Source organism: Notechis scutatus, chromosome 4 (genome assembly GCF_049901735.1).
Source record: "Notechis scutatus isolate UNSWTSFEM ecotype Mainland chromosome 4, rNotScu1.2, whole genome shotgun sequence".
NCBI lineage: Eukaryota > Metazoa > Chordata > Lepidosauria > Squamata > Elapidae > Notechis > Notechis scutatus.
The window spans coordinates 166,561,365-166,587,211 of record NC_142012.1 but is presented as its reverse complement, the minus strand read 5'-3'; the positions used below and the strand labels follow the sequence as shown (position 1 = coordinate 166,587,211).

General features: G+C 44.9%; 1 protein-coding gene across 2 annotated transcripts in view; it reads left to right on the top strand.

Moving 5' to 3' along the window:
• MASP1 (MBL associated serine protease 1) overlaps positions 1-25,847 on the top strand; it is a 106,625-nt gene that overhangs the window by 40,122 nt on the left and 40,656 nt on the right. For both annotated transcript variants that reach the window (XM_087965598.1, XM_087965597.1), the window contains exons 3-7: positions 15,058-15,235; positions 16,707-16,838; positions 21,077-21,273; positions 23,032-23,179; positions 25,008-25,126. In XM_087965598.1, coding sequence (XP_087821724.1) covers positions 15,058-15,235; positions 16,707-16,838; positions 21,077-21,273; positions 23,032-23,179; positions 25,008-25,126 — 774 coding nt within the window. The remainder of the gene's footprint in view (positions 1-15,057; positions 15,236-16,706; positions 16,839-21,076; positions 21,274-23,031; positions 23,180-25,007; positions 25,127-25,847) is intronic.

Below are 25,847 nucleotides of genomic sequence, written 5' to 3'. Positions count from 1 at the left end.
AGGAGGAGGAGGAGGAGGAGGAGGAGGAGGACTGTGTGGTCCTTGGTGCTCTCTGAGCTGAGTTATTTTTTGCAGACATTTCGTTACCTGACTAGGTAATATCATCAGTGTTAGAAGTCTCTGGCCTTGGTTGTTTTCTTGCAGACGTTTCGTGACCCAAGTATGTAACATCATCAGGGCTAGAAGGGAGGGGTTGTGAAGAAGAGGAGGAGGAGGAGGAGGAGGAGGACTGTGCGGTCCTGGTGCTCTCTGGCCTTGGTTGTTTTTCTTGCAGACGTTTCGTGACCCAACTATGTAACATCATCAGGGCTAGAAGGGAGGGGGTTTGTGAAGAAGAAGAAGAGGAGGAGGAGGAGGACTGTGCGGTCCTGGTGCTCTCTGGCCTTGGTTGTTTTCTTGCAGACGTTTCGTGACCCAAGTATGTAACATCATCAGGGAAGAAGGGAGGGGGTTTGTGAAGAAGAAGAAGAGGAGGAGGAGGAGGACTGTGCGGTCCTGGTGCTCTCTGGCCTTGGTTGTTTTCTTGCAGACGTTTCGTGACCCAAGTATGTAACATCATCAGGGCTAGAAGGGAGAGGGGTTTTTGGATTGGAGGAGGAGGAACCACGGCAGGCAGAGGATGCCACCAATGAACCCGCCCTGCTATTTCCCACTGAGCAGTGCTGGATAAAGAGAAAATGAGTTCAATTTGGAACGATACCAATCTGCCTTGGAAGGAATCCAGAAGGCTGGCCTGGAACGGTTCCCACCAAGCCAGCCCTTTGCGCTTCGCTCGTATTAATGTAACGGCTTATTAGCCATTGGGAGGGGCAGGGCGGGGCAAATCCCAATTTCACTGCAGTCTTTGCTGTGTAAATTCAGGCCCGGTGACAGCTCCCGTGGAGTTTCGTGGGTATTTATTTCACCAGAGGCTCCGGCATCCAACCTTGGCGTGAATTTCTGCCCGTTTCCTATAATTCGCCTCGCTGCAGCTTGAGGGGGGCGGTGCCAATTTGGACGGATTCCTGGGGTCTCTGGTGTGGTTTTCTCGGGGATGCTAAGCAGTGATTTGAGGTTGCCTTCTTTAGCTGGATCCCACCTTAGCTTAAAGCCCTGGCATTTCCCTTTTTAAAAAAGAAAAAGAAAAAAAAATTTATTTTTAACAATTTTATTTTGTTTTATTCCAAAAGGTTAAAAAAAAAAAACTGGAATTTCTGAGTGGTCTCTCATCCACCCTGCTTATTTTTCTTTCTTTCTTTTTTTCTTTCTTTTTTTAAAAAAGCGCCTTTTACTTGTTTATTCATTTTAGAGAGCGTGTCAAACACAAGTGGAAAGGAAAACCGTATACTTATAACTTTATCTGTTATTCCTGTTGTCTATCCAAACATACCATTTCCCCCAGACCGTATAAAAGTATAAGGTAAATATAAGTAATGTAGATATATAGATATGAATAAGGGAAGATGGGGAAAACCGACGCTACAACAAATTGCAAAAGTTATAAACATGATTTGTGTTTGTTTGTTTTAATTTTGTAAAACTTTTAATAAAAAATATTTTTAAAAAAAAAAAAGGAAAGGAAAACCATAGCAAAAGGGTGAACGGAAAGAAAAAGGAAAAGCGAGGGAGAAACCAAAGTGTGGATTTCCAATTTTTTTTTTCCAGCACAGTAAAACACCGAGTAGAGGTAATCCTTGACTTACGACCAATAGGGAGGCCAATATTTCCATTGCTAAGTGGGACGGTTTTTGTTAAATGAGTTTTTCTCCCTTTTGATTACTTTTCTTGCCCCTGTTATTAAGTGAACCACTGCAACGGTTAATTTAGTCATGCAGTCGTTAAGTGAATCTGGGTTTGACATGTCTAGAACTACCAACTGGTTTAATCAGCAAAACTCCAGATCAAAATTTCATATATTTTTTTTTCTAACTCAAGCAATAAGATCTTTGCATAAGGATGAGGGTTCCTGCAGGATAAAGTCAAAAGATCCCTGTAATGAAAGCTCCAGCCCATTTTTTTGATGCAAATCTACATTAAATTTAATAATCGATTAAAAATACACATTAAAAATAGGCAGAGCTTCAATTAGGGCTTCCTGCCTGGGCAGGGGGTTGGACTAGAACAGTGGTTGGCAACCGGTGGGCTGTGGACCACTGGTCGTCCGCGAGAAAATTTTGGTGGTCCGCAGAGAAATGTCCCCCCCCCCCAAAGCAATTAATCCAGGCGGCGCGGGAACACAAGGCTGTGCCGCCCACATGGCCTGTGGGAACACAAAGCTTGCGTCGCTTGCATTGCGAACAACATGAGGGGAGGGGACGGGGGAAAGGACGGAGGGGGGGAATTGCCCCACTCACCCCACGTGCTTGGCCTGGCCCCCGGGCTGCTTCTTTCCGCTTCTTTCTTCTTCTGCTTTTGGCTGCACACAAGGAAAGCAGCAAAAGTCTTTCTTTCTCTCCCTGAAACTCCGCCAGAAATGAGTCTTTGGGACCTGCAAGGCCTCCTGCTCCAAGAGGCTGAGCCGGCAAAGACTCCTTTCTGGCGGAGTTTGGGGGAGAGAAAGAAAGACTTCTGCTGCTTTCCTTGCATGAAGCCAAAAGTCTCTCTCTCTCTCTCTCTCACCACCCCCTGAGAACGGAGCTGGAGACGGTATCCTGCAATCCCAAATAAAGAACGATCGATCGTTAGAAAAACGGGGTGGGGAATTTTCCTGCAGACTTTTTGGGGGGATTTTCCCGGGGTCTCTGGTCTGCGGGATTATGAGTTTGGTGGTCCCTGAGGTCCAAATGGTTGGCGACCCCTGGACTAGAAGACCTCCAAGGTCCCTTCCAACCCTATGATTTTATATTCATTAATACCATTCTGGGCGCCATCTCTGACTTTTGGGTCCATATATCCTACAGACATGCCTGCAAAGGGTTATTTCACATTTTAAAGCAGAACATTGAACAGAAAAGCATGACAGGCAAACAAAATCATATAAAATAAATATAGATTGAAGGATTGATTGAAACCAGCTGGGCTGGCACTCTTTGAGTGGGTTTTCTGGAAAAAAATATATAATAATAATGTCAGGCTTTCCAAATTTTCCACTCCCCAAAACCAAACAGATCAAAAGGGAAAGGGGGAAAAATATAGTGGAAATATAGATTATAGTCTTTGAAACCTCCATCTCTGCCTTTTGGGCACATGGCAGAAAACTTTCGAGGTATTGGCTGAGCATTAAAGAATAATTTGGGGTTCCAGCTCGAACTGGGATTGCACAAGAATAAATAAAAATGAGATCCAGACAGCTGTGAGGAAGGAAGAAATATTTATTCCTAAAAGCAAAACAGTTTGTTACAGAGAAATGGGGTACAGCAGCAAACTTTTATAGAGGCAGCTTGTTTTACAATAGAATAGAGCTGGAAGGGAACTTGGAGGTCTTCTAGTCCAGCTCCCTATACTATTCCTTGATCAGGATCTTGTTTTAATTGCTCTTTTACCCCAAATGCAATTTATGAGCATTTTGTACACCATCTTCAACTGCACTGCAGTTTACCCAAGCACATTCAAATGCATATAGCCCCCCCACACACACACACATATGGACACATATTTATATATGCACATGCATACACACTCTTGGGAGCATGCCTGCGCACACTTGCACATCATTCTCATTTTTGTCCGGGGTGTGGAAGTGTCTACATGCTGAGGGGCATGTGTGTGTGTGTTGTGTATTGTGAACATAACAGTTCTGCTGGGAGACTTAATTTAATTAAACTTTATTGTGTTTGCAGACCTTATTCTTTGATATGTGGATTGGGTCTGGGTTATTTGTGGGTTTGAGGACGTTTGCTAATTTGAATGTGGGCTCCTTCATGAGGCAATCTGTGTTCTGATTGGTTGCTGGGTGTAAAGGGGGCGTTTCCCTTTTTTCCCTCCTTTTTCTTCTGTGTGCTCTGTAGGCTGTTAAGATTTATTTCACAATGATTTACCTCACAATGATTTACCTCACGATGAGTTACCTCATGATGATTCACCTCACGATGAGTTACCTCATGATGATTCACCTCACAATGATTTACCTCATGATGATTTACCTCACAATGAGTTACCTCACAATGATTAACCTCACAATGATTTACCTCACGATGAGTTACCTCACAATGATTTACCTCACAATGAGTTACCTCATGATGATTCACCTCGATGAGTTACCTCATGATGATTCACCTCACAATGATTTACCTCATGATGATTTACCTCACAACGATCTTGTCTGTTATGAATATAGATGTTATATATATTTATTTATATCAAAACTACAAATTTGTGTCAGTGTCTCTGACTTCATTTGGGCACCAGCTGCACAATTTCCCTGACAGGAACTCTCAGCACTAAATGAGTTCAGTTAATGATGCCCAATTTTATGACTTTTTCCCTCAAGGTCATTAAGCAAACCCCATGGTTGTTAAGCGAATCTGGCTTTCCCCATTGGCTTTGCTTGTTGGAAGCCGGCTGAGAAAGTCACAAATGGGGATCATGTGACCCTGGGATGTTGCAACCAAAGTAAATAACAAATAACAGATAATCAGAGTTGGAAGGGACCTTGTAGGTCATCTAGTCCAACCCCATGCCCAAGCTGGAGACCCTACACCATTTCTGACTGATGGGACTCCAGTCTCTTCTTGAAAGCCTCCAGGGATGAAGCTCCCATAACTTCTGAAGGCAACTTCTGTTCCATGGGTGGATTGTTCTCACTGTCAGAAAGTTTCTCCTGATTTCCAGGTTAAATCTCTCCTTGTTCAGTTTCCATCCATTATTCCTTGTCTGGCCTTCAGGTGCCTTGGAGAATAGCTTGACACACACACCCCTCTATGGCAGCCCCTCAAATATTGGAAGATGCTCTCCTGTCTCCCCTGGTCCTTCTCTTCCCTAGACTAGCCAGGTCCAGTTCCTGCAACCGTCCATCGTATGTTTTAGCCTCCAATCATCCCCTCGTCATCCTGGTTGCTCTTCTTGGCACTTTTTCTAGAGTCTCAACATCTTTTTTATAGCGTGGTGACCAAAACTGGATGCAGTACTCTAGGTGTGGCCTTACTAAGGCTTTACAGAGTGGTATTAGCACCTCCCTTGATCTTGATTGCATCCCTGTTAATGCAATTTAGGATTGCGTTGGCTTTTTTGGCTGCTGCTGCACACGGCTGGCTCCTATGTAGCTGGTTGTCCACTAAGACTCCAAGATCCCTCTCACAGTTCCTGCTATTGAGCCTGGTTTCCCCCAGTCTAGATGTGTACTTTTGGGTTTTCCTTGCCAGTTGCCAAGTGTCCAAATTTGAACCATGTGACCATGGGGTTAGAACCCATTTTCCATGTGGGTCCAAGATCTCCCACCACCCAGCGGAGTAGCCTCAGGCAACTTCTGGGTATGGAGGGGAAGAGACGAAGGGAAGGGAAGAAGAAAGGAAAGGATGGATGGAGAGGAAAGGAGAGGAAAGAGGGAGGAAAAGAAAGAAGAAGGGGAATGGAAGAGGAAAGGAAAGGATGGATGGAAAGGAAGGGAGATGGGAAGGGGATGGAAAAGATGGATGAAGAGGAGAGGAAAGGAAAGGAAAGAAGAAGAGAATGGAAGAGGAAAGGAAAGGATTGATAGAAAAGAATGGAAAGGGGAATGGAAGAGGAAAGGAAGAAAGGATGGATGAAGAGGAATGGGAATGGGAATGGGAATGGAAGGATGGATGGAGAGGAGAGGAAAGGAAAGGAAAAGAGAAGAGAAGGGGAAAGGAAGAGGAAAGGATGAATGAAGAGGAAAGGAAAAGAGAAGGGAAAGAGAAAGGAAAGGATGGATGGATGGATGGAAGTGAAGAGGAAGGGATGGAGAAAGGAAATGAAAGAAGGAATGGACAAGGAAAGGATGAAGAGGAAAGGAAAAGGGGAATGGAAGAGGAAAGGAAAGAATGAAGACGAGAGGAAAGGAAAGGAAAAGGAAAGGAAAGGAAAGGAAAGAGATGGAAAGAAGGAAAGGATGAGGAAAGGAAAGGAAAGGATAGATGAAGAGGAAGGGAAGGAGGAGGAGGGGAGGGAGGGAGGGAGGGAGGGAGGGAGGGAGGGAGGGAGGGAGGAAGGAAGGAGGGAAGGAAGGAAGGAAGGAAGGAAGGAAGGGGAAAAGAGAGGGAGGATGGAGGGAAGGAGGCCTTTGCAAAAATGAAAACATTTGAGTTGACCCAACAGAATTGGGGGGGGGGGAGTTTCCAGAGTGGAAAAGTGAAAGATCTTTCGCCTCAAATCAAAAACAGATCTCCCAGCAATGTTACTCAACTTCGGCCACTCCGCCATGTCTGGACTCCAGCTCCCAGCATTCCCCAGCCAGCCAGTGACAGAGGCTCCACCCCGGCGGCTGTCGGTGGGAACCGAGCGGGTGGCAGAGCCCTTTGGCAGAACGCCAGCTGCGGTGGCACCCTAGAGAGGGAGAGGACAAAGGAGAACTGCAGAGTGGCGGTGCCAGGAGTAAGCCCAACGCCCCGGGGGCAGAACTTTTGCGAGAAACAAAAAAACAACCACCTCTTTTCAAAATCTGAAACACACACACACAAGTTTCCAGTGCCCCTCACTACATAAACCCCATCCCAGAAAAAATCAGCCTTCTGCAAACATGTTTGCTGCCTGCCTGTAAATCTTTCCCAGCCAATATGTGTTAAGAGAGTTTAGAAGAGAAGAGAAGAGAAGAGAAGAGAAGAGAAGAGAAGAGAATTGGAATATAGAATACAATAGAATAAAATAGAGAATAGAATAGAATAGAATAGAATAGAATAGAATAGAATAGAATAGAATAGAATAGAATAGAATAGAATAGAATAGAATAGAATAGATATTGGAATGAAGAATAGAATAGAATTATTTATTGGCCAGGTGTGATTGGACACACAAGGAATTGGTCTTCAGTGCAAATGCTCTCAGTGTACATAAAAGAAAAGATACATTCGTCAAAGGTCAAGAATCATAAGGTATAACAATAATAGCCATAGGGTACAATAAGAATAGAATAGAATAGAATAGAATAGAATAGAATAGAATAGAATAGAATAGAATAGAATAGAATAGAATGAAATGAAATGAAATGAAATGAAATGAAATGAAATGAAATGAAATGAAATGAAATGAAATGAAATACAGGAATAGAATAGAGTAGAGTAGAGTAGAGAGAAGAACAGAAATGAAATGAAATGAAATGAAATGAAGGAATAGAATAGAATAGAATAGAATAGAGTAGAGAACAGAACAGAAATGAAATGAAATGAGTGAAATGAGACTAGACTAGACTAGAATAGAATAGAATAGAATAGAATAGAATAGAATAGAATAGAATAGAATAGAATAGAATAGAATAGAATAGAATAGAATAGAATTCTTTATTGGCCAAGTGTGATTGGACACACAAGGAATTTTTCTTGGTGCAAATGTTCTTAGTGTACATAAAAGAAAAGATAAATTTGTCAAGAGTCAAGAATCATCAGGGACAACACTTAATAATAGTCGTAGGATACAATAAGCAATCAAATCTTACAAGGAAACAGTCCATATAAATCGTAAGGATACAAGCAACAAAGTTACAGTCCTACAGTCACAAGTGGGAGGGGATGGGAGATAAGGAATGATGAGAAGGTTAATAGTAATAGTAGTGCAGACTTCGTCAATAGTTGGACAGTGTTGAGGGAATTATTTGTTTAGCAGAGTGATGGCGTTGGGGAAAAAACTCCCCTTGTGTCTAGTTGTTCCGGTGTGCAATGCTCTATAGCCTCGTTTTGAGGGCAGGAGTTGAAACAGTTTCTGTCCGGGATGTGAGGGGTCTGCAGATATTTTCACAGCCCTCTTTTTGACCGTGCAGTATCAGTTATAGTATCAGTTGATCAGTATCAGTATCAATATAGTATCAGTTGAAGGCAGGTGGGTAGTAATTGTTTTTTCTCTGCAGTCCTAATTACTCTCTGGAGTCTGTGTCTGTCCTGTTGGGTTGCAGAACCAAACCAGAGAGTTATAGAGGTGCAGATGACAGACTCCATCATTCCTCTGTAGAATTTACAGATTCAAATTAACAGAGTTGGGAGGTACCTTGTAGGTCATCTAGTCCAACCCCACTGTCTGTATCAGCAGCTCCTTGGGCAGTTTGAACTTCCTGAGTTGGCGCAGAAAGAACATTCTTTGTTGGGCTTTTTTGATGACGTTTTTGATGTTAGGTGTCCATTTTAGGTCTTGTGATATGATGGAGCCTAGAAATTGGAAGGTCTCTACTGTTGATACTGAGTTGTCTAGTATTGTAAAAGGTGGTAATATGGGAGGGTTTTTTGCCTTATTTTAATATCCTTTTTGCAGCAGTTGTTAAGCGAGTCACTGCAGATGTAAAGTCAGTAACATAGTTGTTAAGTGGATCTGGTTTTCCTTGCTAGAAGTTCGCAAAAGGGGACTTTACGTGGCCCCCTCCCCACGGGGACATGGCAGCCGTCATAAATACTGTATAACCCGGTTGCCAAATGTCTGAATTTTGATCAGGGGACCATTGGGGATGCTGCAATGGCCGTAGGTGTGAAAAACTTTCATTCAACGGTCACTAAACGAATGATTGTAAGATGAGGATTTACCTATGTATTCTGCTCTCCCCAGGCTGACTTGAGTCCAGCATTCAGCGTGGAAAAAAAAATATGGAAATTCTACCTGGACAGTATCAGGTTGAGGAAGCTGGAGAGAATTTGGTTTAAAAGCAATTTTCGGACAGTCTCATCTGAGTTTCGAGGGCCTGCTGTGAACGTAGATGCAGCCTTAATGAGGGAAACCGCTTGGGGTTTTTGGAGAACTCGTTCTCCAAATGAGTTGAGCTGATCTCTTTTCCCTCAGGAGGAGAATTAAGTCCTTAAATCTCTCCCCCGTGGAATCTTTTCAATTTCTTGGGTTTTGTGGAATGCGTCTGCTAATTGCAGGGAAGGCAGATAGAAGGAGCTGTGTTATATCGCCAGAGGCAGTAAAAAATCGTGTGCATTTCCATAAAGCTTTATTGAGTTTTTTTTTACAGACAGCATAAAAAGGAAGGAGGGAGGGAGGGAGGGAGGAGGCAGAGGGATAAAGGGATGAGGGCAAAGGAGGAAGGAAGGAAGGAAGGAAGGAAGGAAGGAAGGAAGGAAGGAAGGAAGGAAGGAAGGAAGGAAGGAAGGAAGGAAGGAAGGAAGGAAGGAAGGAAGGGAGGGAGGAGAGGGATAAAGGGAAGGAATGAGGGCAAAGGAGGGAAGGAAGAAAGGAAGGAAGGAAGGTTGATTCCATTTTCCTTTGCAGCAATTATAAGTGCAATTACAAAATTATCTTGTACTTTATAGTCAAAATGCACTAATTTCATGCAAGCAGAACTTTGCCTGAGCATTTGGAAGCATTTGGAAAATGAAGAGAACTTCTTTATGGAAACTTTAGACTGGCGCCATGACTTCACTCATTGGCAGCTGGTGCCGTCACACGCTTGTGGCAAAGTGGAAATGAAAAATGGGGGAGGGGGGTTTTAATTTATATTAGGGCAGTGGAGTGGGGTGCCTTGGAAGGCCACCGGTTCCCGTAGCTCCAAATGGGACAGTTGGCTGATCCCTTCTTCCAGGAAAAATGGAAACTCTCATCTAGAGCATGACCACATGTTGTCAACCAGGATGATGTTCAATTGACCAGGGAAACAACGGTCCTTTCAGGAAACAGGGGAGGGGGCAGGGGGCTGGGTATTAATTACCTTGATTTGTTCTGAGGGTTTGGAGAAACTGGCAAAAACTGGGGAATGAAAGTCACTTGTGAAGGAATAGAAGCAAGATTAATGTAGACCAATGTTTGGCCACTTGAAGTGGGGTGAACGTTAACTCCCAGAATTCCCCAGGCAGAAAAAGTGGTTTGTTCAGTGGGTTTTTTCTCTCTCCTTCCTTCCTTCCTTCCTTCCTTCCTTCCTTCCTTCCTTCCTTCCTTCCTTCCTTCCTTCCTTCCTTCCTTCTTTCTTTCATTTCAACACCCATACACTTTATCCAAAGTAACAAGTGGGTGGCTTGCAATGCCATGAAAGCATAAATATAAAAGTGTTAAAATTAACAACAGTTAAATTTATCTGAATTGTTCTTTCTTATTTCCTTCCCTCCTTCCTTCCCTTCTTTCTCTCTCTCTCTCTCTCTCTCTCCTTTTTACTTCCTTCTTTACTTCCCTCCTTCCTTCCCTCCTTCTCAACTTTCTTTCTTTCTCTCTTTCTAGTTCCTGCCTGCCTGCCATTCCTCCCTCCCTCCCTCCCTCCTCCTTTCTTTTCTTTTCTTTTCTTTTCTTTTCTTTTTCTTCTTCCTTTTTCTTTCCTTCCTTCCTTCTCTTTTTTCCTTCTCTCCTCTTTCTTTCTTTCTTCCTTTCTTTTTCTTTCTTTCTTTCTTTCATTTTAACACCCATCTCACTTATCCTCGTTCTTTTTTTTCTTTCCTTCTTCCCTCTTTGCTTCCTTTTCTTCCTCCCTCTCTCCTCCTCCTCTTTCCTTTCTTTTTTTCTTTCCTTTCTTTCTTTCTTTCCTTTCTGATTTAGATCCTATATTTTTCATTCCACTCCTGCCTTGATGCATCCATCAGTTTAAACACAGCATCCTCATAGCTTCCAAACCCTGTCCAGACGTTCAGTCATAGCTAGGATGGGAGAAATATAATTTCCCCAACAGCCCCCCACAAAAAAAATGTTGGCAAAGTATACTCTTCATTTCTAGCATTTGATTTCCACCTGCGATCTTCGCGAAAGGACATTGCGGTGCCATGCTTCAGGATCCGATTAATTTTATTAGGATGATGTTGCAAAGGGAGCGGATCCGCAATCCAGGAATTCCCGCAGGAATCCCTCTCGGAGCCCAGCTGGTTGATCAGCCTCTCCTTGGAGGCATCCAGGAAGGGCCGGCTGGCTGCCAGTTTTCCATTCGTTTCCACTGCTCCCCCCACCCCCCCAAAAAAATCTTTGGAACCTTTTTTTAATGCCCTACATTTCGTATTACGGCTTGACAGAGTTGGAAGGGACCTCGGAGGTCATCTAGTCCAACCCCCTCCCCTGCCCAAGCAGGAGACCCTACTACACCATTTCTGACAAACAGCAGTCCTTGCGAAAGGAAAAGACGACGTTTGTGCAACAGGCTTAATCTATACAGAAAGGAATGTTTGGACTGAGCTGCTGCATTTACAGAAAATATTCAATTTCGGCTAGTATCGTCGATGGAAAATGACACCAATTGAAAGAGCATAGAATAGAACAGAGTAGAGTAGAGTAGAGTAGAATAGAATAGAATAGAATAGAATAGAATAGAATAGAATAGAATAGAATAGAATAGAATAGAATAGAATATAGAATAGAATATAGAATATAGAATAGAATATAGAATATAGAATAGAATAGAATATAGAATAGAATATAGAATATAGAATATAGAATAGAATAGAATAGAATAGAATATAGAATAGAGTAGAATAGAATATAGAATATAGAATAGAATAGAGAATAGAATATAGAATAGAGAATAGAATAGAGAATAGAGAATAGAATATAGAATATACCCTGTTTCTCCAACAATACGGCCTCCCCCAATAGAAAGCCCCAGCATGTTTTATAGGCATGAAATGAAATTAAGACCCTCCCCCCAAATTAAGGCCTATATTAAAACATGCAAAATGGGGGGGGAATGGTGGGGGGGGGGCTTGCCGTTAGGAAGTACTTTTGTTACACACCCGGATATGCCTGCGTTGACCCCAGTATGAAGTGCCCCACCAATGCCGGGGTCAACATCCAAGCCGTCGTCGCCCACCCGCCTGAAGATGCAAGGGGGAATTAAGTCACCCCCGAAAAGACGGCCTAGCCATTTTTTCGGGGCTCAAAAAAAAAATAAGACCCGGCCTTATTATATGAGAAACACGGTAGAATATAGAATATAGAATAGAATAGAATAGAATAGAATAGAATAGAATAGAATAGAATATAGAACATAGAATATAGAATAGAATATAGAATATAGAATATAGGATAGAATAGAATAGGATAGGATAGAATAGAATAGAATAGAATAGAATAGAATAGAATAACAGAGCTGGAAGGGACCGTGGAGGTCATCTAGTCCAACCGCCTGCTTAGACAGGAAACACTACTTCAGACAAATGGCTCTCCAACATCTTCTTAAAAACTTCTAGTGTTTTTAAAATACACTCACCCTCTAAATTGCATGAAACACGATAAGATTTGGACGGGGAGTCCTCAAGTTACGACCACCACCAAGCCCCCAATTTCTGTCACTAAGCGAGATGGCGAAGTGCCACCCGCCCCCCCATTTTACGACCCTTTCTTGTCAAGCGAATCGCTGCCGTGGTTATGTTAGTCACATGGTCATGAAGTGAACCGTTGCATTTCTTCACTGAATAATCTGGTCATTAAGTGAATCTGGATTCCCCACGGACTCAGCTGTCCAGGAGGTTGCAAAAGGGGATCCCGTGACCCCGCGACCATTATAAATAAGGAGTCAGCTGCCAAACATCTGAATTTGGATCGCGCGACGATGGGGATGCTGCAACAAGTCATAAGTCACTTTTTTCAGTGCTGTTGAAACTTCGCAGAGTTGCTAAGTTAACACTTATTGCTTGAGCACTGCCTGTGCAATAGGCACACGGCACGGCACACACTAAAACTACTACTTGCTTGCTACTTGCTCCCAGAAAAAATCTCCAGTGTGCAAACAAACACACACACACACACACACACAAAACACACACACAAAAATTTGTCAGAAGAGCGTGAAAGCAAATCCATGCACAGATGTTCCTCAACCTAGCAATCCTTCGTTTAGCAACTGCTCAAAGTTACAATGCCTCTGGGGGGGGGAAAGGTGACTTATGACCGGTCTTCACACTTACGACCATCACAGAATCGCCATGCTCATGCAGTCGAAGTACGGGCATGTATTTATGACCAACATCTCTGGGTCCCATGCCCTTCCCAGCCGACTTTCTCACCAGCAAAGTCAATGGGTGTTGTGGTTCGCCGGCAGCAGGTGAGGACGGCTGAGGTCTCGGAGAACGAGGACTCAGGTGAGGGGCCTGCGTGGGATGCAGGGATGGGGCCAGGACCCTCAGGGAGTGGAGCCTTCGGAGATTGTGGAGGCTGGCAGCAGTGAGGATGAGTCCCCTGAGGAGCCTGTGCTCAGTGTGCGTGCACGCAGGGCTGCTCGAAGGAAAGAGCAGCTGCAGCAGCACAGGCGACTCGGGAGTAAGGCTGCAAGGTCATGGCCCCTCCCTTAAGGGATAAAAGCCAGCTGAGAAACCGGAGTTCTTTGCAGGAAGCAAAGACGTTTTTGCACTCGAGCCTTGTGGACATTCGAGATATCTTGATTGGTGTTTGGAGACTCTTTGTGTCTGAAATATTTCTTGGCCACTTTATCTCATGTTCTTGGCAGCCATGCACCACCTTGGCAAGGCTTGTCCTTATCAGAGACAATGAGTTTGAAACAGACTTTTAACCGGGAAGGAACGGAATTCCGTAAAGAATCGTTAAAAGGTTTTGCTGTTACCTCTATTTCGTGTTTGTTTCCTTGGAACCAGGTTTGGGTCAGAACAATGGGGAAAGCTGGATTCGCTTAAGGACCCTGTGATTCACTTAATAGCTGCAATGATTCGCTGAACAACCATGGTAAAATCAGGACCGATTCACTTAGCAATTGCCTTGTTCAGCAATGGAAATTTTGGCCTCCCTTTTGGTGATCAGTCAAGCACTATGTGTTTGGAACTAACTGAAGCCTGCATTTATAAGAGCAACTGAAAAAAACCTGGAAATTGTTACGAAAAGCGCCCGTCAAGTGCCATTTCGAAAGTGTTCCGATCTGTGTTGCTATATAAATATGTGTTTAATCTGAATAGCAAGCCTATTTTATTTTTTATTTTCGCATGCATTATGAGTGAGGTTTTCCTTTGAAGCAGGGAAATGCCGAAATCAAAAACATCGTTCTGGGGATTGCATTTAAGCATTGATTTGGGAAATTCCTCTGCCATCAATAAACGTTCTGACAGATGTGACAGGATTGCGGTCTTCCAATATTTGAGGGGCTGCCCCAGAAAAGAGGGAGTCAAGCTATTCTCCAAAGCACCACAAAGCAGAACAACAACAACAAAAAATGAATGGAAACTAATCCAGGAGAGAAGCAATCTGGAACGAAGGAGGAATTTCCTGATAGTGAGAACAATTAACCAGTGGAACAGCTTGCCACCAGATCTGGTGGATGCTCCATCACTGGAGGATTTTAAGAAGAGATTTGTCTGGAATAGTTTAAGGTTTCCTGTTTGAGCAAGGGGTCAGACTAGAAGACCTTCAGGGTCCCTTCCATCGCTGTCATTTCTTTTATTCCCATCGGAGAAATGAGGGAAATCTTTAAATTCAAGGCCCCTAAATCAATAATATGAATGAAAATGAAATGTATACGTTTTCTGGGTTAAGCTGCCACTGTGTTAAAAGAGACTGAAGCCAATAGCTTTGCAATTCTTCAAAAGCTGCAGGAAATGCATTACAGAGATTTTTTTTAAAAAAAAAACTATCAATTTTCAATATACAGGGATATAAAAGTCGGATCCCAATGACGAAAGCTTTGCAGGAAGCAAAGTAGTTCAGTTGGATTCTGAGTCCTTCTTTGCAGCTTCTGGAAACTCTGGTCGGTTTTTTTATAGTACTTCGGGTTTGGTTTCTGTTATTAATTTGGATACTTCTGTCTTTTGTCAGCCATCTACAGCACTGAAAGGCATGCCCTTATCTCGAGGAACTGTTTATAATTAGTTCTGGCTGGGAATGCAAGTAATTCCCAGTGTGGCATTGAAATAGGTTTTACTTTTAAAAGCTTGGGTCAGAACACCGTGCTACTAACTGATGCCACGGTTCACTTAACAAAGCGCAATGATTCACTTAGCAACGGTGGCAAGAAAGGTTGTAAAATTGGGCAGGGCTCACTTTATAACCGTCTCACTTAGCCACCAGAAACGTTGGGCTCACGGCAGGCAAAGATCAACCTGTTTTCTATGCCTTTTCTCTTCCGATGTCCAACAGGTCGAGTCGGAGGATCAAGTCTTGGCGACCTTCTGTGGGAAAGAGGACCGGGATCCAGAACAGACCCCTGGACGAGAGCCAATCACGTCTCCGGGATCCCGTCTGAGTCTCACGTTCCGATCTGACTTCTCCAACGAGGAGCGGTTCACTGGGTTTGATGCCCATTACGCAGCTGTGGGTGAGTTTGGATAGTCCATTTCCACCCCACTTCAGGGGGAAGGATATACTGCAAAATCCCCCTTCCTTTCCCCACCCCACTGACCTGCTTTCCAGCTCCGTTCTCCTGGGCAGGGCAACCAAAGGAGACCCAGCCGATCAGCTGGGACTCAATGGGAGGCAGAGAAGAGATGGGGTTGGCGGGGCCAGTCAGAGGCGGGATTGGCCGGTTCTCCCAAGTACTCAAAATTTCTGCCACCGGTTCTCCAAAACCGGTCAGAACCATCTGAATACCAGCCCTGGATAACTTGGTTGGTTCCTTCGCTCATCCAGACAGGTCAAAGGCCAACATTGGAACTCAGAACGAGGAGAAAGGAGAAATGCTTGGGCAGGGGATTGGACTAGATGACCAGCAAGGTCCCTTCCAACTCTGTTATTCTGTTAAATTGTCACCTCAGTGATTGGCCCAAAGTCACCCAGCTGCCTTTCATGCCTAAGGCGGGACTAGAACTCCCCATCTCCTGGTGATTGGCCCAAAGTCACCCAGTTGGATTTCACACCTAAGGCGGGACTAGAACTCTCCATCTCCTGGTGATTGGCCCAAAGTCACCCAGTTGGCGGGACTACAACTCCCTGTCTCCTGGCGATTGGCCGAAAGTCACCCAGCTAGCTTTCATGGCTAAAGTGGGACTAGAACTCCCCGCTCCTGGTGATTGGCCCAAAGTCACCCAGGTGGCTTTCATGCCTAAGGCGGGACTAGAACTCCTGTCTCCTGGTGATTGGCCCAAAGTCACCCAGCTGCCTTTCATGCCTAAGGCGGGACTAGAACTCCCGTCTCCTGGTGATTGGCCCAAAGTCACCTAGTTCACTTTCATGCTTAAGCCGGGACTAGAACTCCCGGTCTCCTGGTGATTGGCCCAAAGTCACCCAGCTGGCTTTCATGCCTAAGGCGGACTAGAACTCCCCATCTCCTGGTGATTGGCCCAAAGTCACCCAGGTGGCTTTCATGCCTAAGGCGGGACTAGAACTCACCGCCTCCTGGTGATTGGCCCAAAGTCACCCAGGTGGCTTTCATGCCTAAGGCGGGACTAGAACTCCCCATCTCCTGGTGATTGGCCCAAAGTCACCCAGCTGGCTTTCATGCCTAAGGCGGGACTACAACTCTCCGTCTCCTGGTGATTGGCCCAAAGTCACCCAGCTGGCTTTCATGCCTAAGGCGGGACTACAACTCCCGTCTCCTGGTGATTGGCCCAAAGTCACCCAGTTGGATTTCACACCTAAGGCGGGACTAGAACTCCCCATCTCCTGGCTTCTAGGCCAGCCCCTTTAGCGCTAACCAATCCGACTTTCTTTATCTCGGTTGATTGGATCAGTCTTAAGAAGACCCCCACCCCACCCCACCCAACGTCCCTCCGCTTAGCCAAAAGGAACACCTGCCAGTGAGTGGCCCCCAGGGAAGGTTCATTGACGTTTGTCTTGGGGTCTCATCGCAGATATCGATGAATGCTTGGAGAGCAACGACGAAGAACTGGCCTGCGATCATCACTGCCACAACTACATCGGGGGCTTTTATTGTTCCTGCCGCTTTGGGTACATTCTCCATTCGGACAACAGAACCTGCAAAGGTAGGGGGTCCTCCTGCCACCTGTCTGACAGGTGTCCTTTTTTGTGTGTGTGTGTGTGTCTTTTTCAAGAGGCAACCGGGCTTCCTTTGTTTTCGTTCAGAGTTTTGCAGCGTTAATTCAGGGCCGGAAAAAAAAAAACCACAGGTGGCTGGTGCTTCATTTGACATCTTTATAAACATACCAAGCAAATTTTACAATACCAGTTGTAGATTCCTCCAACAGGGAGCAAACCCAGGCAGAAACATGTTGCAAGTGCGGCGACTCAGGAGCTCGGAAAGACACCAGTTTCCCTTTAGTTCAGCAGGCAAGCAAGCAAGTCAGTTTCTCTTTCACAGCAGAGGAGAGAAGCCGTTTCATTTTTAATAGACAGACTCTCAGCTCAACAAAGCTGCAGAGCTGCAGAGCTTAATGCCTAGGCTACTTCTAGTTTCAGTTTCCAAACAGTCCTCATTGGCTGACTTAGTTGCTATGCCTGTACAGACTCTCAGCTCAACATAGCTTCAGAGCTGCAGAGCTTAATGCAGAGCCACGCCTAGGCTACTTCTAGTTTCAGTTTCCAAACAGTCCTCATTGGCTGACTTAGTTGCTACGCCTGTACAGACTCTCAGCTCAACATAGCTTCAGAGCTGCAGAGCTTAATGCAGAGCCACGCCTAGGCTACTTGTAGTTTCAGTTTCCAAACAGTCCTCATTGGCTGACTTAGTTGCTACGCCTGTACAGACTCTCAGCTCAACAAAGCTTCAGAGCTGCAGAGCTTAATGCAGAGCCACGCCTAGGCTACTTCTAGTTTCCGTTTCCAAACAGTCCTCATTGGCTGACCTTGTTACCAAGCGCTATTCCAGTTCACGAATATACTCTGGACAGTTTTTTCCTCGAAGTCGTTTCGCTTCTTCTCCAAAAAGCTCCCTCCGCTCTGACTGGATCGTGAGGACGGGAAGGATTGATTCTCCTTGCGGACAGCTGGTCGTTTGCATCCTTTTCCGAGGGTCGTCGAGGCCACTTGGAGGTTCGTCTGTGTCCTCAGTGGTGCAAATGGTCGTGGAGCCTTCTTCAAGGAAAGGACCGTGTTGTAGACGGGAGACAGATGATGCACACCCCATTGTGCTACTCGGGTGAGGACACAGACATTTCCAAGCGGCCTCAACGACCCTCCAAAAGGAATGCAAATGACCCCACCATGCAATCAGAGCTGAGGAAGCTTCTTAGATGAGAAGCGAAATGTCTTCAGAGAAAAACAAAGAAAGTCCATTTACCTCTTGGGGGGGGGGAAAAAAAGCACTTTTGGGACAACCATGAACGGAGAATCTCCATTGATCTCCTACCACCTTCAACCTTGGTTCTTCCAGGGTCCCTCAGCGCCAATCTGACCCCCTTTTTCCCTATCACCCCAAAACAGCCGACGGTCAGGTTTCCAAGTGACCAAATCCATTTAAAAAGAAAAGAACAACGTCCATCTTCCAAGACAGTTTTATTTTATTTAGGAAAGCCTCCAATTGGCAAGACCGAAATCGACACAGGCGCAACCAGGGTCTGTGGAGTCTCCAGGATGGCACATTAAACGGCAAAAACCTGGTCAGGATTAAACTTGAATTGGTGTTTGGCACGGGCACCCAGCCTGAGACTTTAAGATTGGGTTCAAAGGCAGAAAATGCAGTATTTAATGCTGCCCAAATAGTCCTCGACTTACAACGATCAGTTCAGTCACCATTCGAAGTTACGACGGCGCTGAAAAATGTGACTTAGGGCCGTTGTTCACACTGAATGACCGTTGCACCATCCCCAAAGGTCACATGACCAAAATTCAGACCGCTTGGCAACTGGTTCCGATTTATGACGGTCGCAGGGATCCCCTTTTGCGACCGTCTGATGAACAGGGAAGCCAGATTCACTTAGCAAACGTGTTACTAACTGAACAAGTGCAGCAATTCACTTAACAATGGTTGTAAAAACAGGGCAAAACTCACTTAACAACTGTCTCACTTATCAACATAAATTTTGGGCTCAATTGTGAGTCGAGGCCCACCTGTAACCATCGGCAGCAACATCCATCTTAGATCGTGGGCATGTTTGCTTGCAGAATAACAAGAGTTGGAAGGGACCTCGGAGGTCTTCTAGTCCAACCCCATTATAATACAGGTAGTCCTCGACTTACAGTAGTTCCTTTAGCGGCCGTTCAATGTTACAACGGCACTGAAAACACTGACTTACGGCCTGCTTACGACCGTTGCAGCAACCCCATCGTCATATGATCAAACTTCAGTCCCCTTGGTAACTGACTCATACTTTATTTTATTTTTTTTTTATTTATTTATTTGATTTGCCAATTGTTTACAAGATAACAAGTATAAATGTATACATAGTTGTGAATACATGAAATGGTCACACATAAGAAAAACAAAAGAACAGGAGAAACAATAGGACAGGGACGGTAGGCACGTTGGTGCGCTTATGCACGCCCCCTACAGACCTCTTAGGAAAGGGGTGAGGTCAATAGTAGACAGTCTAAGGTTAAAGTTTTTGGGGTTTGGGGAAGAAACCACAGAGTCGGGTAGACTATTCCAGACATTGACCACTCTATTGCTGAAGTCGTATTTCCTGCAATCAAGTTTGGTGCGGTTTACTTTGAGTTTGTATCTATTGTGTGCTCTTGTGTTGTTATGGTTGAAGCTGAAGTATTCATTGACAGGTAGGACATTGCAATGTATGATTTTGTATACCATGCTTAAGTCAGACCGAAGACGGCGTAATTCAAGGTTTTCTAGTTCTAGAATTTCAAGTCTGGTGGCATAAGGTATTCTACAGCGAGTAGAGGAGTGGAGAACTCTTCTTGAGAACTCTACTTATGACGGTCGCAGTGTCCAGGGGATCACCTGATCCCCTTTCCTGACCTTCTCATAAGCAAAGTCAAGGGGGAAGACAAATTCACTTAAAGACCGTTGTCAGTTCTCCAACATGCATCCCCATTCAAACCATAAGTCTCTAGCCGCATCTGTCAGAGTAAAAAAAAAAAATTTATTTATTTATTTGATTTGATTTTGTCAAATGATTATAAAATAATAGGTATAAGTATATACATAGTTATGAATACATGAAATGGGTACATATAGGAAAAATAAAAAGAAACAATAGGACAGGGACGGTAGACACGTTGGTGCGCTTATGCACGCCCCCTACAGACCTCTTAGGAAAGGGGTGAGGTCAATAGTAGACAGTCTAAGGTTAAAGTTTCTGGGGTTTGGGGAAGAAACCAGAGAGCCAGGTAGAGGATTCCAGACATTGACCACTCTGTGGCTGCAGTCATATTTCCTGCCATCAAGTTTGGCGCGATTAACCTTGAGTTTGTATCTATTGTGTTGTTATGGTTGAAGCTGAAGTATTCATTGACAGGTAGGACATTGCAATGTATGATTTTATATACTATATTTAGATCGGACCGAAGGCGGCGTAATTCAAGGTTTTCTAGGTCTAGAATTTCAAGTCTGGCGGCATAAGGTTTTCTTCAACGAATAGAGGAGTGGAGATCTCTTCTTGTGAAATATTTCTGGACTTTCTCAACTGTGCTAATATCAGATACGTCATGTGGGTTCCAGACTGATGAGCTGTATTCGAGTATTGGTCTCGCAAATGTTTTGTATGCTCTAGTTAATAGTGTGATATTACCAGAGAAAAAGCTATGCAGGATTAGGTTAACTACTCTTATCGCCTTTTTGGCTATTTTAATTGATTTATTTGGAGTGGCCATGTCGGCGTTACCTGGGTACAGCCGATTCTAAGACACACCATTCATTTCCCCCTTGAGTCTGGACTTCCCCACCACCCCCTGGATGTGTATTCTCCAATGGGACACATCCATAGCCAAGAGTCACCAATCATACTCTCCAGTAATAATCTTGCTCGCCAACAGCTTCGGCTGCCTAGCAATTATCTGAGGCATTTAAGGAATGCACTGCATTCCCACACTCCCTTCCTGCTGGCAACTAAAAAGACCAAAGGAATGTTTTTTAGTTGACAACCATGTTACTAACTTAACAACTGAAGCAATTCCCTTAACCACGGTCGTAAAACGGGGCAAAACTCGCTTAACATCTGTCTCACGTAGCAACGTAGATTTTGGTCGTAAGTTGAGGACTACCTGTAATACCCAGGCTACAGACCCATTCATGCCGTCAACCCAAAACTAACCAGGTTAATGTTGTGATCTTTGTGTGTGTGTGTGTGTGTGTGTTTGTTTGTTGCAGTGGAATGCAGCAACAACCTCTTCACCCAGAGAAGTGGGGTGATCCACAGCCCCGATTTCCCCAATTCCTACCCCAAGAGCTCTGACTGCGGATACCGCATTGGCTTGGAGGAAGGATTTTTTATTACACTCCAGTTCGATGAGAGTTTCGACATCGAAGATCACCCTGAGGTTACCTGTCCCTACGATTACATTAAGGTCAGCGCTTTCAATCCATTGGAGCCACGACTGCAGCAGAGGAGGAGGAGTTGCTGTACTGTGGGGTCCTTGGTGCTCTCTGGCCTTGGTGGTTTCCTTGCAGACGTTTCCTGACCCAACTAGGGAACATCATCAGTGCTAGAAGGGAGGGGGGGTTGCAGAGAGGAGGAGGAAAAGGAGGAGGAGGAGGAAGGTGGAGGAGGAAGAGAAGGAAGAAGAAGAAGAAGAAGAAGAAGAAGAAGAAGAAGAAGAAGAAGAAGAAGAAGAAGAAGAAGAAGAAGAAGAAGAAGAAGAAGAAGAAGAAGAAGAAGAAGAAGAAGAAGAAGAAGAAGAAGAAGAAGAAGAAGAAGAAGAAGAAGAAGAAGAAGAAGAGGGGAGGAGGGGGAGGGAGAAGGAGAAGGAGAAGGAGAAGGAGAAGGAGAAGGAGAAGGAGAAGGAGAAGGAGAAGGAGAAGGAGAAGAAGAAGAAGAAGAAGAAGAAGAAGAAGAAGAAGAAGAAGAAGAAGAAGAAGAAGAAGAAGAAGAAGAAGAAGAAGAAGAAGAAGAAGAAGAAGAAGAAGAAGAAGAAGAGGGGAGGAGGGGGAGGGAGAAGGAGAAGGAGAAGGAGAAGGAGAAGGAGAAGGAGAAGGAGAAGGAGAAGGAGAAGGAGAAGAAGAAGAAGAAGAAGAAGAAGAAGAAGAAGAAGAAGAAGAAGAGGAGGAGGAGGAGGAGGAGGAGGAGGAGGAGGGGGGGAGGGGAAGGGAGGAGAGGCAGAAGGGAAGGGAGGAAAAGCACTGTGGGTCCTTGGTGCTCTCTGAGCTGGGTGTTGTTTTTTTTTGCAGACATTTCCTGGCCCAACTAGGTAACATCATCAGTGCTAGAAGGAGAGGAGTTATATTATATATAAACAGGGAGCAAATCCCCTCTTCCCTTCTAGCACTGATGACGTTCCCTAGTTGGGTCATGAAACATCTGCAAGAAAACCACCCAGCTCAGAGAGCACCAAAGTGTGAGAAGACATGAATAAGTCACTTTTTTCAGTGCCGTTATAACTTGGAGCAGCCTCTAAGCAAATGGTTGCAACCCTAACCTGTAACTGTCCTCACAGTTAGTTTCTCCTTCATTCCAGGTTGCTTCTCTCCTTGATTAGTTTCCATCTGTTGTTTCTCCTCCTGCCTTCAGGGGCTTTGGAGAATAGTTTGACCCCCGTCTTCTCTGGGGCAACCCCTCCAATACTAGAATACTGCTATCCCATCGACCCTAATTCTTCTTTTCTTTCAACCAGCCAAACCCAAATCCTGTAGCTGTTCTTCATATGTTTCAGTCTCCAGGCCTTTAATCATCTTACTTGCTCTTCTCTGCACTCTGCATGGCTAGTCCAGGGAAGAGGAGGACCAGGGGAGACAGGAGAGCATCTTCCAATATTTGAGGGGCTGCCCCAGGGTGGAGGAAGGGGGTCAAGCTATTCTCCAAGGCCAGACCAGGAATCATGGATGGAAACTGACCAAGGAGAGAGATTCAACCTGGAAATAAGGAGAAACTTTCTGACAGGGAGAACAATCAACCCACGGAACAGAAGTTGCCTTTGGAAGTTGTGGGAGCTTCATCACTTGAGACTTTCAAGAAGAGACTCTGTCAGAAATGGTGTCGAGTCTCCTGCTTCGGTGGGGGGTTGGACTAGATAACCTCCAAGGTCCCTTCCAACACTGATTATCTCTGCACAATCTCTGCGTCCTTCACCTGTCCTTTTCCCACAAACCTTGGCTTTTTCGCTTGATAGATCCAAACCGGATCGAAAGAACTTGGGCCCTTTTGCGGAGAAACATCTCCAGGACGGATTGAAACTCGGAGCAACCAAGTTCAAATCCTGTTCCACAGCGATAATTCGGGAGAGAACGGAGGGTGGAAATTAACGTACACGACCACAGGTAATGAATAACCCTGAAGTCTAAAGGTTGCAAGGTACCTTTGAGGTCCTTTAGTCTCATATTTTTTTCAATCTCAGCAAGTTTTAAGGTGGCTGGACCAACTCCCAGAATTCCCCAGGATGCAAAACAATTCCCAATAATGTTTATTTTATTTAGCCTGCATTTATTGTTTTTTATAAATAACTAAAAGGCTTTTTTCTCCCAAAGACAAGACTCCCTGTGAAATGGGCTGGGCTGAGAGAGAATGACTAGAACTCCCCGTCTCCTGGTGATTGGCCCAAAGTCACCCAGCTGGCTTTCATGCCTAAGGCGGGACTAGAACTTCTAATCTCCTGGCGATTGGCCCAAAGTTACCCAACTAGCTTTCCGGCCTAAGGCAGGACTAGAACTCACAGTTTCCTAGTGACTGGCCCAAAGTCACCCAATCGACTTTCATACCTAAGGCGGGACTAGAACTCACCATCTCCTGGTGATTGGCCCAAAGTCACCCACTTGGCTTTCATGCCTAAGGCGGGACTAGAACTCACCGTCTCCTGGTGATTGGCCCAAAGTCACCCAATCGACTTTCATACCTAAGGCGGGACTAGAACTCCCCATCTCCTGGTGATTGGCCCAAAGTCACCCAGCTAGCTTTTGTGCCTAAGGTGGGACTAGAACTCATGGTCTCATTGTGATTGGCCCAAAGTTACCCAATTGGCTTTCATACGTAAGGCGGAACTAGAACTCACGGTCTCCTTGTGATTGGCCCAAGCTGTCTTTTGTACCTAAGGTGGGACTAAAATTCATGGTCTCCTGGTGATTGGCCCAAAGTCACTCAGCTGGCTTTCATGCCTAAGGCGGGACTAGAACTCACCGTCTCCTAGTGATTGGCCCAAAGTCACCCAGCCGGCTTTCATGCCTAAGGCGGGACTAGAACTCACCGTCTCCTAGTGATTGGCCCAAAGTCACCAGCTGGCTTTCATGCCTAAGGCGGGACTAGAACTCACCGTCTCCTAGTGATTGGCCCAAAGTCACCCAGCCGGCTTTCATGCCTAAGGCGGGACTAGAACTCACCGTCTCCTAGTGATTGGCCCAAAGTCACTCAGCTGGCTTTCATGCCTAAGGCGGGACTAGAACTCACCGTCTCCTAGTGATTGGCCCAAAGTCACCCAGCTGTCTTTCATGCCTAAGGCGGGACTAGAACTCACCGCCTCCTGGTGATTGGCCCAAAGTCACCCAGCTGTCTTTCATGCCTAAGGCGGGACTAGAACTCACCGTCTCCTGGTGATTGGCCCAAAGTCTCCCAGTTGGCTTTCATGCCTAAGGCGGGACTAGAACTCCCAATTTCCTACGGTAGTTATTGGCCCAAAGTCACCCAGCCGGCTTTCATGCCTAAGATGGGATTTAAACTTGTGATCTTCTGCTTTCTCGCCTGGTGTCTTAACCACTAGACCAAACTCTCTCCCTTGCGTTATTTTCACAATCTTCCCCCTCTGTCTTTTTAAACAGCTTTCTCTGCCCAGCGTATTCTCATTTCCTTCGCGGAAGGAACTAAAAATGCCAAATTTAGAAAGGCTGCGACTTCCCATTTTCTGCTTTGGTTTGAGAAGGCAACCTTCTCTAAATTCAGAGCAGGCAAAGGAGAAAACCCACCCGTCAAAATACGCGATGCTATCCAACTTGCATTTAAAAAAAATAAAAAAAATTAGCATCCTACTCCAAGCAGGGTTTTGGGTTGCAAAGAAACTTCCAAAAAAATAATAATAATGCATAGCTCTGGGGCTGTTTAATTCAGCACTGTCGTTTTTTTTTTCCCCCCTACCTGCTCATCCGTCTCTTAAACACGCAGGGGATGCGTGTCCACTCCTGGATCCCCCCATCCATGGGAAACTTGAACCCTCACAAGCCACCTACACCTTCAAGGACCAGGTTGTGATCAGCTGCAATCCGGGATACCACGTGGTGAAGGTAGGTGGATTCCCGGCAGAGAAATCCAGAGAAATGGACCTTATTCCAGGTTCGGGCATGAAAGGCCTATTGGTTGCCCTGTTGTGGAGCCTCCCTGGGCAGGAGCAGTCTATCTCAGGGCGGACGCTATCCTTCCGACGGTCTGAATGAAAGAGGCAAACTTCCCTTCCATGTCTAACCGCACGCGCTTGGGCCAGATAAAGTATTCACATTGAATTCAGTGGATGGAATAGAAGGAAGAATGGAATGGAATATAGAGTAGAATGGAATAGAATTGAGAAAATGGAATAGAATAGAATTATAGAATGGCAATAGGAATGGGACAGGATAGGACAGGACAGGACAGAACAGGACAGAACAGAACAGAACAGAATAGAATCATAGAAAAATGGAATAGAATAGAATCATAGAATAGAAATGGAAATAGAATAGAATAGAATTACAGAAAATGGAATGGAATAGAATTATAGAATGGGAATAGGATAGGATAGGATAGGATAGGATAGGATAGGACAGGACAGGACAGGACAGAACAGAACAGAACAGAATAGAATCATAGAAAATGGAATAGAATAGAATCATAGAATAGAAATGGAAATAGAATAGAATAGAATTACAGAAAATGGAATGGAATAGAATTATAGAATGGGAATGGGAATAGGATAGGATAGGATAGAACAGGACAGGACAGGACAGGACAGAACAGAACAGAATAGAATAG